The sequence below is a fragment of the Ceratotherium simum genome, chromosome 3 (assembly GCF_057802395.1).
Source record: "Ceratotherium simum simum isolate JZ-2026a chromosome 3, ASM5780239v1, whole genome shotgun sequence".
NCBI classification, from domain to species: domain Eukaryota; kingdom Metazoa; phylum Chordata; class Mammalia; order Perissodactyla; family Rhinocerotidae; genus Ceratotherium; species Ceratotherium simum.
Genome location: NC_141902.1, coordinates 94,089,204 through 94,102,121, shown reverse-complemented (window position 1 = coordinate 94,102,121; position 12,918 = coordinate 94,089,204). Strand labels below are relative to the sequence as shown.

Below are 12,918 nucleotides of genomic sequence, written 5' to 3'. Positions count from 1 at the left end.
AATATTGCATGGACGTAACATATACGAAAAAATTATTCGTTTATCTAAAATTCGAATTTAACGGGGCGTCCTACTGGCCTTGGCCCCCTGATCTGCAAATACCCGGTCGTAAAATGGGCAGGTATGTGGTCCCTCAGGCCCTCTTGGAGCTGACATCCTGGGAATCCCTGATTTTACGTCATTTTTCCTGGAGCTCCTGCCCGGAGAACCCCGGACCCCGCCCGGCGAGGGCAGAGCGCGTCTGCAGCCGCGATCAAGCACCTCTCTGCCCCGCCCCCTGGCGGGAGACCACGCCCTTCGTGTCAGAGCAGGCCGCGCCCACTTCTCGCGAGAGGGCTGCGCCTGTTCAGGAGGATTCAGAGGCGGAAGTGGGGTACCGGAAGCGACCGTTGCCATGGAGTCCGCGGAGGACTGGCTGGTGGAATCCTTGCGCTTGTAAATTGTGTGGGCCTGGAATGTGGGATCCAGGCCTGGAGCCGGTCTGGTGGGCGGACGGGTGCGGGGTGGAGCGCGCGTGGAATCCTGGTGTGGGTTGGACCGGCGCTGGCCGCGGGGCGGGCCCTCGGCTCCCGCGTCTGGGCAATGGCACCTTCCTGTGTGCGCAAGTCGTGTGAGGTTCTAGTAAGAGCAGTGCTTGTGAAAGATAATAATAACATAAGGGACCAGTTATTTTGCGCAAGCGTCTGAGTTCAACCCTGAACACAGATTATCTCGTTGATTCCTCGCATCACCCTTGGGAAGTCTGGGTACCCTGAGAGTTCTATTTTACAGATGAGGATCGAGGCTCCGGGAAATTGTGCCTGGCCTGTCACACAGGGGATAAAATGTGTAACAAGACTTGATTCCAGGTCTGCCTGACTCCAGACCCTGGGCCCCCAACCACCAAACCCTGCTGCCATCTCTGTTCTTTAGCAGCTGTAAAGTGCCGTGCACCGTGTGACTGTGTTCCTGTCATGTAGGTACCAGGATTTCCATGCATTCGACCTTTCAGAAGCCACTCGGGTCCTTGAATGGATTGGTGACAAAGGTAATATGCCCTTCCTGGCCCTGAAGGAGGTGGACTCCCACTCCGGGACTGGGACTCAGGAGCTCAGCCCACAGGGACTCAACCCACTCTTCTGGGAGCCTGAGGGCCTCTTAGTCACTGGTAGCAATTTCGTGTCCAGGCAGCACTTACATTCCTCTTTTAAGATCTAGATTTCTTCCATCCCCCAATACAAGGCCGCATACCAATGGCAAAGGAATTTATCTTTGCTTTGGAGGATTTGACGGAGTTTCTAGATCTAGCCATGATCCAGCATCTTTTTAGCAGTTTGTCACAGCTACTTCTGCTTCTTTTTCCAGGAGTCTTTGTTGCTGGCTATGAAAGCCAGAAAAAAAATGAGATTCTTCATCTGATATTACCTCTCAGACTTTCTGTAAACGAAAACCAGGTAACTGGAAATACAAATGCTGAGTGTATGTATCTACTTTTACTCATGTGTTAAACCTTTATGGAGCCCCTATTGTCTACTGGATATTGTCCTGGATACTAGAAAGAGTGACAGGCACTGGGCCTGCCCTTTAGTCTAATAGAGGGAGGCAGACATGCACAGAGGTAAGTGCTACAAAATGTCCCGTGATTTACAGAGGGCTGCTGGAGGAAGAGGTCAATTTTATTTTATTAAAAATAGATTTAGGGAACCATTAGGGTATAGACAGTTGTTGAAGCCCTTAGAATGGTTAAGATGAATGTATAGTGTGTAAGGAATAAGAGGAGAAATGGCTAAAGACAGAACCTCAGGGAATACACTTAAAGAATGGGTAGAGGAAGATGAGCCCACAAGGAATGCTAAGAAGGAGTAGTCTTTGAAGTAGGAGTCTCAGAAAAGGTTAGTGTTTCTGAAGCCAAGAGAAGAGATTGTGTCAAGAAGAAAAGAGTTCTCTCTCTCTCTACCTGAGACCTTGATACGTGGCCCCAGGTGTGCTGTGTAATTTCCAGGTCTTATAATAATAAACCTTTATATTTTCCCCCAAAAAAGAGGAAAAGAGTTGACAGCTGCCTAATGTTGCTATAGAATCATTCAGACTCATCTGCTAGGGCAGCCTGGCACATTTCCTACCTAGTGCCCTTGATCCTCCCATCCCCACTGCTCCATCTTGAGCCAGGAGCTTGCCCAGACTGAGCCTTGATGAGAGATGGGGACCACTGGCTTTTCCTCTTTTCTCTTATGGCCACCTCCTTTTCCCTGCCTGTGGTTCCTCACGTGGAGATAGTAGTCTAGTGGCTAAGAGCATGGACTGTAGCTACACGGACTTGGGTTTAGATCTGCAACATAATTCCTGTGTGACCTTAGAAAAGTTGTTTAAGCTCCCTGTGCCTTAGTTTTGTCATTTTAGAATAGAGGTAATTATAGTACCTACATCACAGGGTGGTTGTAGGAATCCAGCGTGATAAAGTCGATAAAGCACTAAACACAGTGCCTGACACAGTGAACACTGGGTAATTGGTAGTTGTTATATTTTTATTGCTGGAAGAACCCATCTGACTTCTAGTGGGCGGTGGGGGGAGGAATGGGGATGTGTTAGTTGGCTGATACATTCCAGCTTTGTTTGATGAGGCTGTTAAGCCTCTGTGAGTCCTCTCAGAAGGCCTGGAGTATCCCACTTGTGCTCTAGTGAAAGGGGCTGGGGATGGGTTAGGAAAAGGGTTTGAAAGTGCAGGGAAGAAAGGAAGCCGTCTATGTAGGCAGCTGAGATCAGTGTTTACAAATAGCAGCGCACTGAGGCGTGCAGGGAGAAGCGTCTGTTGCCAGCTGAGAGGCTTCCAGGGCTTCCTGCCTGGCCGGGATCTAGCTCCTTACCTAGAGCGCGGCTGGAATGTTCCTTTGGAGAGCAGGCTCTACCTGATTGGCCCCCTCTTTGTCTTTTAGGGCTTATTCCCAGAAAGAGATTTTAAGGTACGCCATGGAGGATTTTCAGACAGGTCTGTCTTTGATCTGAAGCACGTGCCAGACACCAGGTATGGTCAGGTCTGGACCCAGACCTTCTGCTCAGGGTAGAGTGGCTGGAAATGACAGAGGTATCCTGCCTCTTTATCACCACCCCTACCCCCCTAGCACATGAGCATACATGAGCACACACGCACACAGAGAGATCTGGAACACAAGGACACCATCTCTCAGTGGCTTTGTGGTCTCATAGACCTTTCGACTAATGTAACCCGTGGATTGCTGGAGTTGCTCTGGGGAATAGATATAGAGAAGAAGGTTGCTCTTGGTTTCCCGGAGACTGATGGTGGGGCTAATAGCTCAATTGGCAGAGGCTGAGAGTCACTGGGTCGGGGTTGTGTGTTCAGGCTCCGTGCTGGTGTCCTCTAGGACACGTCATGCCACGTGGAAGCCTGGGCTCCGTCCCGTGACTCACCAGGAGCGGTGGGCCTGTCCCCAAAGAGGAGTGAGCCTGCCCCTCATCCGTTAGATGAGGGTGACTAGTCTTGATCCCTTCCTGCTCTGAGCTTTCCTGATACGGAGAATCCCAAGCTGAGGGCTGAAGAGGGGAAAGGCTGAGGGGGTGTGGTGAGCTCCCCACTGTCTGGACTGAGATCTCCTATCCATCCTGAATAGGTTGCTGGTGACCAGTGGCCTTCCAGGTTGTTACCTGCAGGTGTGGCAGGTCGCAGAGGACAGTGGTGAGTGAATTTGACTTGATGGGGGTTGGAGTTGTAAGAAAGCCTGATTCACACCCCTACCCCCTAATCTGAGCCAGTTAAGAAGTTGACTCAGCCAGGTGGGAATTAAAATGCAGTATCTACTTGAATGCAGGCAAAGATGGATTAGCAACCGCAGCATGGCGCACAAGCCCCAAGTGGAGCTTCCTGTAACTTGTTTCAGGAGTTTTTTTTTTTTTTGTGAGGAAGATCAGCCCTGAGCTAACATCCATGCCAATCCTCCTCTTTTTGCTGAAGAAGACTGGCCCTGAGCTAACATCCGTGCCGATCTTCCTCTACTTTATATGGGATGCCGCCACAGCATGGCCTGACAAGCGGTGTGTCGGTGCATGTCTGGGATCCGAACCCGGGCCGCCAGCAGTGGAGCACGTGCACTTAACCGCTACACCACAGGGCCGGCCCCCTTGTTTCAGGAGTTGAGTTTACCAACCCAGTCATAGGCAGAACACCTTGTGAACAACGGGCCTCTCCCCCAGGCAGGGGCAGAGATGAGGGCAGAGCTAGGGCTCCTCAGGTGAGCTCACTTCTTGGAGGAGGAGGCAGCAGGGAGGTCACCTGTCTTTGTAGGCATGCTAGTTTCAGGGAAGGAAATAGTGAGTAAGAGGCTGGGCTGCCCAGTCTCCCACTCAGAAGTCGCTCTGCTCCCCAACAGGGGAGCAGGGGAAAGGAGCAGGAAGTGTTAGTCCTGTTCCCTCTGGGACTGCAGGGGAGTTCCCTCGTGGGGGACAGTGTTCCCTCCAGCAGTGGATTTACAGTTTCCCCATCAAACAGGCACAGAACATGCAGCCCTGCCCCAGCCCCTTGCATCCCTCCATCAGTTAGAGCATTGTTGGCCAGCGTGGACGTGTGCCTCAGAGGCACCGGCCTCCTCTCTGGGAACTGCCCCCTTGCTTGTGTGATCCTCTGCCCCAGTCACCACACCACCTCAGTTAGGTCCTTCCCAGAAACTGGCCAGCGGCTGTTGGCGTCTCCCCAAGCTTTCCTGCTGCAGAAAGACCAGGTTTATGCTCATTTGCCTTGTGAGGTCACTGACCCTATGGGCTTTCCTTTGTTGTTGCTTCCCATTTTAAGTGTACAGTTCAGTGGTTTTTAGTAAATTTAGCAAGTTGTGTAACCATCACTATAAGTCACTTTTAGAACATTTTCATAACCCCAGTAAGATCCACCATGCCATTTACTGTTAATCCCCATGCCCACACCCTGCCCCAGGCAACCACTAATCTACTTTCTGTCTCTAATAGATTTGCCTTTTCTAGACATTTCATATCAATGGAATCATAGAATATGTGGCCTCTTGTATCTGGCTTCTTTCACTTAGCATAATGCTTTTGAGGTCTGCCATGGCATAGCACATATCAGTAGTTGTTTCCTTTTTATAACTGAATAGTATTTCACTGTTTAGAAGTACCACATTTGTCTATCCATTTACCAGTTGAGGAATCTGATTTTTGGCTGTTATGAATAAGGCCACTAAGAACATTCATGTACAAGTCTGTGTGTGGACATATGTTTTCATTTCTCTTGGATAGACACTTAAGAAACTTCCAAACTGTTTTTCAAAATGGCTTCATCATTTGCATTCCCACCTGCAGTGTATGAGGGTTCCTATTTCTCTGTGTCCTCACCAACACTTGTTGTCTGTCTGTTTTATTAAAGCCATCCTAATGGGTGTGAAATTGTATATCATTGTGGCTATCATTTGCACTTCCCCAATGACTAATAATGTTGAGCATCTTTTCATGTGCCTATTAGCCATTGACCTATCTTCTTTGGTGAAATGCCTATTCAAATCATCATGAGGGAGTTTTGTTGTTGTTTTTTCCCTCCAGCAGGCTGAGGCAGTATGCTGTCACAGGATATTCTGATTTCACTGTATATTTTAATAGATACTTGTTCAGATCAACCAACAATCTGTAAGATGTGACAGTAATATTAATGAGTGCATGTTATATTCCAGGCCGTGTACTAAGCACTTTGTGTGCATGAGCTCATTAAATTCTCATGAGTCTGAGAGCAGACTCTCCCAGAGAGGCAAACTTGTTCAGAGTCACTAAGATAATAGCAGAAGCAAGACTTAGGTCTAGTTTGACTTCAGAGTCTGCTCATAGCCATGCCTGGTGGTAACTATGGTTAGATAATAATAATTGATCTCAGCATAGATGTAGGGGCTCTGAAAAAAGGTGGTAGGGTGTTTACTGACCAGCAACGTGGTCTTTGCCACCATTTTGCTTAGAGCTGGTTCCTGAAGGTAGATCTATCAACGAGATCTTTTTATAATTTATAATAATAAATATTATTATTACTGTTATTTGTAGCAGTAGCTAACATCTCATCATTCAGTCAACAAATATTCATTGTGTGCTTCCAATGTGTCAAGCATTGGGCAAGGTTCCAGGGTTACAGCAGCAAGCAAAAACATAGATGTTCTGTGCTTTCTTGGGGCTTATATTTTATCAAATTTTTTTTTTTTTTTTTTTTTGGTGAGGAGATCAGCCCTGTGCTAACATCCGCCAATCCTCCTCTTTTTTTGCCGAGGAAGACGGCCCTGGGCTAACATCCGTGCCCATCCTCCTCCACTTTATATGGGACGCCGCCACAGCATGGCTTGCCAAAGCAGTGCGTCGGTGCGCACCCGGGATCCGAACCAGCGAACCCCGGGCCGCCGCAGCGGAGCGTGCGCACCCAACCGCTTGCGCCACCGGGCCGGCCCCATATTTTATCAAATATTTTGCCCGTTTTTTGATTGACTTTTTTGTCTTTATTGAGTTGTAAGAGTTCTTTGCACATTCTGGATACAAGTTATTTTTCAGATATGTGTTTTGCTAATATTTTCCCCCAGTCTGTTACTTGTCTTTTCATTTTCTTAATACTGTCCTTTGAAGCATAAAAGCTTTAAATTTTGATAGGTCCAGTTTATCAATGTTTTCTCTTATGGAGTGTACTTTTGGTGTCATATCTAAGAAATCTTTAATCCATAGATTTTCCCCTATGTTTTTTTCCCCAAAAGGTTTATTGTTTTAGGACCCGCCCCGTGGCTTAGCAGTTAAGTGCGCGCCCTTCGCTGCTGGTGGCCCGGGTTCGGATCCCGGGCACGCACCGACGCACCGCTTGTCCGGCCATGCTGAGGCCGCGTCCCACATACAGCAACTAGAAGGATGTGCAGCTATGACATACAACTGTCTACTGGGGCTTTGGGGGAAAAAAAAAATCAATAAAATTAAAAAAAAAAATTAAAAAAAAAAAAGATTTATTGTTTTAGCTCCAACATTTAAGTCTATGATCTCTTTAGAGTAACTTTTGTGTATGAGATAAGGGTGTAAGTTCGTCTTTTTGCATGTGAATATCCAGTTGTCCCAGCACTTCTGTCAAAAAGCCTTACCTTTCTCCATTGATTTGCCTTGGTGCCTTCGTTGAAAATCAATTGACCATAAATATAAAGATTTATTTCTGGACTCTCAGTTCTGTTCCATTGATCTATAACTGTCCTTACGCCAGTACCTTGTAATTGTTTTTTATCTTTACCTAAAAATAGGCTGTCTGGGACAGCAGTGGTTTAAAAATGAGGGGGAGGGGAGTCTTACTCAGCACTTGGTTAGTAGGTGCCTTGGAGCTTCCTTTTGTCCTGACAGTGCCTGGGGTGCGGGTGCTTTAAAGAACCTGTAGCCCCAGGCATAGGGCAGCTAATGGCCTGGGGGCTTGCTCTGACACTCATATGGGAGTAGGAAATCTTATGATAGAGTTATCTTCCCCTAGATACTAGTGCAGAATATTCCAGAGCCTGGGGAAGGCTGGCCAGCTGTTTCCCGAGAAGCCTAAAAGCATAGCATATCTTGGTGAATTTTCTGAGCTCCAGGTTTTGACCCACAGCTTTGGTGTCTCAGAAACCTGATTTTGTCAGCACATCCAGAACAAATCTAATCTGTTTATAGAGGCTGACACACTCCCCAGACTCATAGGACTGCTGTATAAATCAGAATGCATTTTATTAGTTTATAATGAAAAAATAAGTATCTGTAAAGGTAGAATATTCCAGGTCCTTAATCTTTGCCTATAGAAGACCTGACCTTATCAAAGGCTGCGTGATAAACATAAGCAAAACAAGAGGAATTAGCTCAGAGGTTTCCAAATCATGTTGCGTAGGCTCTCTTAGGCAGAAAGGATGAACCTTGTGAAGGCATTGCTGCCTGGGCCGTGTTGCTGTCCAAGCCCCTGGGGCAGTGCCTGAGGCCTCTGCTCTCAGCTCCAGGGCTGTGGAAACCATTGAGTTGGATGAATACATATCTGAAGGGCTCAGTTGAAGGTCACCAGCTGCTTCCACTTTGAAGTTAAATATTTAGTCTGGTGTGGCTCCGTCTGCCCTGGAGGGGCTCCAACGTTTTCTCTGCCTCCATGGTTGAACAGCCCCGTCTTGTGGACACCACTTTCCTTCAGACGTGTTCGTACATTTGCTCAGTGTCACAGGTTTCGGAGCCATTCTGACTCCTTACGGAGTGTGCCTACCTCTACTCTGACCCTTTCTGTGTTGGTTTAATCTTCAGACACAACCTTCTTTCTTTTATTGCCCTTGGAGTTGTTGGAGGTGCCTCGCTGTGTCTTTTGCTTTGATTTCGTAGTAGTTTCTCTTTTCAGTTTGGGGCTGGTTTGGTAAATATGGTGTGGATTTCCTAGAGGAGGGCATTTTACCCCTGACTAGAGAGAGGAGGAGTAGGAAACCTGCATTCCTTTCCTCTTGTAATTATAGAGCAGCTCTCCAGTCAGGCCCTGGAGCCTGAGTTTTCCACAGCCTCTTTGAAATAGGTCGTTGCAGGCTTTCCCTTGGCCGCCTCCTTCCCCCTATCTGGGGACATCTGAGAACCATCCCCTGGCTCAGAGCAGCAGGTCCTGGGGAATCCATTCCAGGCTCCTCAAGAGTCTGTGGAAAGGGAGGAGGGAGCCACTTGAGTGTGGCCCAGGAGAGTCAGGCAGGCTCTGCCGAGCGAGTTTGAGTCACAGCCTCATTAGCACTCCCCAGAGACCAGCTCTGCTGCCCCTGTGGTGGGAGCAGCTACGTTCAGCAAGTCTGGATGACGTGCGAGGAGAGTCTTTGGGCTTTGGGAGCAGGACTCAAGGGTCCTCGGCCTTCTTGCCCAGCCCAGACACATCCCTCTGTGCACTCCTCGTGTGTGAGCTCTCTTGAGGGACCGTGCTGCTGCATGCTTGCTTGATAAGCCGTGTCAGTGTTCCTTCTCTCATCCATTCCTTCCTCCTTCTGACTTTTACCTATCCTTGAGAATTAAAAAAAATATAGATTTCCATTTTCTTTAGAGAATGTGTAAACCAAATAATGAGCCCCCTCTTGGAGCAAGAAAATATAAAATGGAAAATATGCATCTCCCTTTGAGTAGTTTGCACAGCAGACTACTTGTTCTGAACTATGTTATAAATGGCTTCTATTAAGAGAAGCCTCAAATGTAGAATGCAGAGACGAGAACTGCCTGCTAAGCACGCAGGCCGAGGCGAACAAAGAAGAGTCAAGTTTGATTCAACTTGAGGTCAAATACATCTTTCTTCCGTTCAGTGTAAAAGAGACGGGGACCTTCTTGCCCAGTACACGATTGAAGACAACAGCCTTTCCCTGCTGGGCTTCAGCACATTGTCTGAGGTTGTAGAACATGTTTTTGAAGAAATAATAGTAGTTTATGAACTCTGTGCCTGTTATTTTCACCTAAGGTGTAAATGACATCATCAGCATGTTCTTTCCTTTTCCTTTATTGCTTCTCCACAACACTATAAAAAGCCAGAACTGCTTTTGGCGTTTTGAGATGGCTGCTGTGATTCATTATCTCTCATTTGCAAAACAGTTTATAAGACAAGTTATAAAGAAATTAAAGCACTTCTGACAGTTTCAAAATGTGAACATAATGCAGAGTGTTTATGTCTCCACATCCACTCCTGCCAACTCTCAGCTCCCTTTCTTCTTGACCTCCTAAATGTACAGGGGAAGGCTGGCTGGCCTTCACCATGTCATGTTTCAAACGGTCGTTAACATCCTGGATTTTAGCCTCTTCCACTCTCGCTCAGATGTTATCAAGGCTGTCGGCACCATTGCTGTGCACGAGAAAGAGGGGCATCTCTGGCCTAGAGTGGCCATCTTCTCGTCAGTGGCACCTGGAGTCCTCCATGGGGCGAGGCTCAGCAGTCTGAAGATTGTGGATCTGGAATCCCAGAAGACCACATACACCTCAGGTACTGCAGCAGTTCACCCCTTGCTGGCTCCTCTGGCCACCATCCGCCTCCCAGCCCTACTCAGTCATGTTTGAAACTGAATTCAACCCTGTGTGCCAGACGCTGGGGAAACAAGAGGAATGAGAAGCGAGCCCTGGCCTCAAGGGCCTCCTGTTCTGGGGTTGCAGGAGGCAGTCCTTGGGCCCAGCACCCACCAGCTAGTAATATGGAGAGATGAGTGGGAGAGGAGAGGTGTGGTTCATTCTTCTTGGGGCTGGGTGGGAAGCTTCCTAGAGGAAGGGACTTGTGACCAGCCAGCCCCACCAAATCGCCAGACCCATCTGACAGCTTTTCTCTTTTGCTGTCATCTTCCAGGTGTCAGTGACAGTGACGAGCTAAGTAGCCTGCAGGTCCTGGATGCAGACACCTTTGCCTTCTGCTGTGCCTCGGGCCGGTTGGGGCTCGTCGACACCCGCCAGAAGTGGGCTCCGTCAGAGAGTCTCAGCTCCTGCCCTGGGTCTGGTGGAGGGAGGTGGTGTGCAGAAGTTGGGGGCAGGGGCCAGGGCCATGGATGCAGCATTGCCAGCCTCGGCTCAGATGGGCAGCTCTGTCTTCTTGACCACCGAGATCTCTCCCATCCTGTAAGCTCAGTCCAGTGCCCAGTGTCCACGCCTAGCCCTGACCCAGAGCTGCTGCGAGTGACTTGGGCTCCAGGCTTGGACAACTGCCTGGCCATTTCAGGTACTGCTGAGCAGGATTTTGTGTCTGTTATTTAATCTCTGTCTTCCAGGTGACTATAGGGTGCTCAAGAAGAAGCCTGTATAGCCCCATTATAAATCTGGCCCCAGAAGTTAAAGTTGCTCACAGAGAAGCTCCAGATTAGTTCTCCAGGTTCTTCAGTAGCAGGCCCTTCCCCATTCTGGCTACTGAACTTCCACACATTGGTGGCAGGCCTTTCCTATCCCAGCAGGAATTCAGTGCTGAGATTGGTAGAGAGGGCTACAGATGGTAAGACACTAGGACAGCCATGGGGCCGTACTGGAAAGAGGTGATAGATCTCAAGGGTGTGTCTCAGTCCACATGGTTTTCCAATTACAGCAAGCCAGCTAGGTCAGCAGGCTCCTGGGTCTGGCCTGGCAGTATCCATTTGAATGAGGGTATTTAATGAGGGTATCTAAAAGCCCATGGGAAAGTTCCATTGAGGGGGGAGAGGTTGAGAGAATACTTGAGAGAGCAAGAAAGGATCATTGATAATGGCAGAATCCAGAAAGAGCAGAAGAGAAGAACCAAGCCTGGGTGGAGGGGTTGGCTCTTTGGTCACAGGAAGACAGCAGGATGGAGTGAGTGTGGGTCTAGGTAGGTCGTGGGGGGACATGAGAGTGTTCCTCTCTAAAGGATTCTGTTTCCCCCATCAAGTAGGAGACAAGGCCATCCGCTGAGAGGAACCCAGATGTGGAGGGATTAGAATTTGGGGCAAGTGGAAAAGGTTTGAAAAAGTCTCTTAAGCCTTGGTTTTGTGGGGAAGATAGTAATACCTACTTCATACAGTCGTGAGGATTAAAAGAGAGAATGCGTGTCCAGGGTTAGCCTCAGGCCTGGCACGTGAGAGATGCACAGCGGATACCCATCGTTGCGTGCCTCACAGAGTCTTCAGCTGCGCACACTGAAGGCGATGTCACATGCTCTTAAGTTGGCCTTCAAATGTCTTGTTACTGTTTGATTCCTCATCCTATGGCTTGTTTTGGTGCCATAGAACAAATTATGAAAATTATTTTAGCGATTCAGTGTCAATCTTGTCTTGTCTTCTTCTTCCTCAGGTTTTGATGGGACAGTCCAGGTCTACAATGTCACGTCTTGGCATGGAATGGGGGGCCAAGTAGAACCTCTCTTCACTCACAGAGGTCATGTCTTCCTAGATGGCAATGGGATAGACACTGCTCCACTGGTCACTACCCATACCTGGCACCCGCAAAAGCCAAGGACTTTGTTATCGGCAGCAAGTGATGCCTCTCTGCACGTGTGGGACTGGGTGGACCTCGGTGCCTCTGGCTGACACCAGTGTCTTTCTGCCCCGGCCTCTAGGAAGAGGAGGAGCTGCTGCATAGCAAAGGTTCTGATTTAGGACTCAAGTGACCACAGGTCCCTGTTACCAGCTGTACAGCCTTGGGCAAGTTAACTAGCTTCTCTTAGTCCCAGTTTCTTTATTTGCAAAATGAGACTAGTAATACCTCGCAGGGTTGTTGGGAAAATTAGAAGTAATATATTAAAAAATAACTGGTAGGATGCATGGCACAATAAATATTTGGTAGGTCCTGTTAGATCTGGGAACCTCATTTCCCCTAAGTGTAAAATATTAGTGTTTTATCCCTGTCTGTAATCACAATATCAGTGAGAATCGGATGAGGTAACAAATGTAAACATGTTTTGTGAACTTTTTTACAGAACTGAAAATGGATAAGCGACAATTAACATGAAAAGTCAACCCCAGTAGCAATGAAGGAAATAGCAATTAAAGCAAGATTATGCCATTTTTACCTACCAGATTGCCAAATTTTAAAACGTTATTGCTTTGTACAGCTGACAGAGGTTGCGTGATCCATAGTTCAGAAGGTACAAAGGAGCACCGTGGTTCTCTCTCCCAGTTGTACAATGTGCCATTGTTCAGTTGAACCATAGTTTATGTATCCAATCACCTGTTAAATGACAATTAAAATTTTCTAATCTTTTGCTATTACAAATAGTGTGAAACAACTTTTGTACCCATGAACAGTGTGTCTATAGGGTAAATTTCTTTCTTTCTTTCTTTTTTTTGTGAGGAAGATCAGCCCTGAGCTAACATCCAATACCAATCCTCCTCTTTTTCCCTGAGGACCATTGGCCCTGAGCTAACATCCTACCCATCTTCCTCTACTTCATATAGGATGCCACCACAGCATGGCTTGACAAGCGATGCGTTGGTGTGCACCCAGGATCCGAATCTGCGAACCCTGGGCCACTGAAGCGGA

At 47.9% G+C, this 12,918-nt stretch overlaps 1 protein-coding gene across 2 annotated transcripts; it reads left to right on the top strand.

Moving 5' to 3' along the window:
- Window positions 1-318: 318 nt before the first annotated feature.
- Window positions 319-12,651, top strand: WDR73 (WD repeat domain 73). Of its 2 annotated transcripts, none has more exons than XM_004432022.3 (8): window positions 319-435; window positions 960-1,027; window positions 1,345-1,433; window positions 2,913-3,001; window positions 3,606-3,670; window positions 9,770-9,934; window positions 10,289-10,654; window positions 11,731-12,651. In XM_004432022.3, exons 1-8 carry the CDS (start codon window positions 395-397, stop codon window positions 11,964-11,966), a joined length of 1,119 nt encoding a protein of 372 aa, XP_004432079.1. In that variant the 5' UTR covers window positions 319-394; the 3' UTR covers window positions 11,967-12,651. The 2 variants fall into 2 exon arrangements, with proteins under 2 accessions (XP_004432079.1, XP_087285114.1); XM_087428988.1 differs by lacking the exon at window positions 319-435 and adding an exon at window positions 444-848.
- The last annotated feature ends 267 nt before the right edge of the window (window positions 12,652-12,918 follow it).

Excerpts from the sequence above, each read along its gene's own strand:
- WDR73 (XM_087428988.1), top strand. The coding sequence starts at position 772 with ATGAGGATCGAGGCTCCGGGAAATTGTGCCTGGCCTGTCACACAGGGG. Across the intron at positions 3,002-3,605 it reads AAGCACGTGCCAGACACCAG|GTTGCTGGTGACCAGTGGCC; the intron begins GTATGGTCAGGT and ends CATCCTGAATAG. Across the intron at positions 3,671-9,769 it reads GCAGGTCGCAGAGGACAGTG|ATGTTATCAAGGCTGTCGGC; the intron begins GTGAGTGAATTT and ends ACTCTCGCTCAG.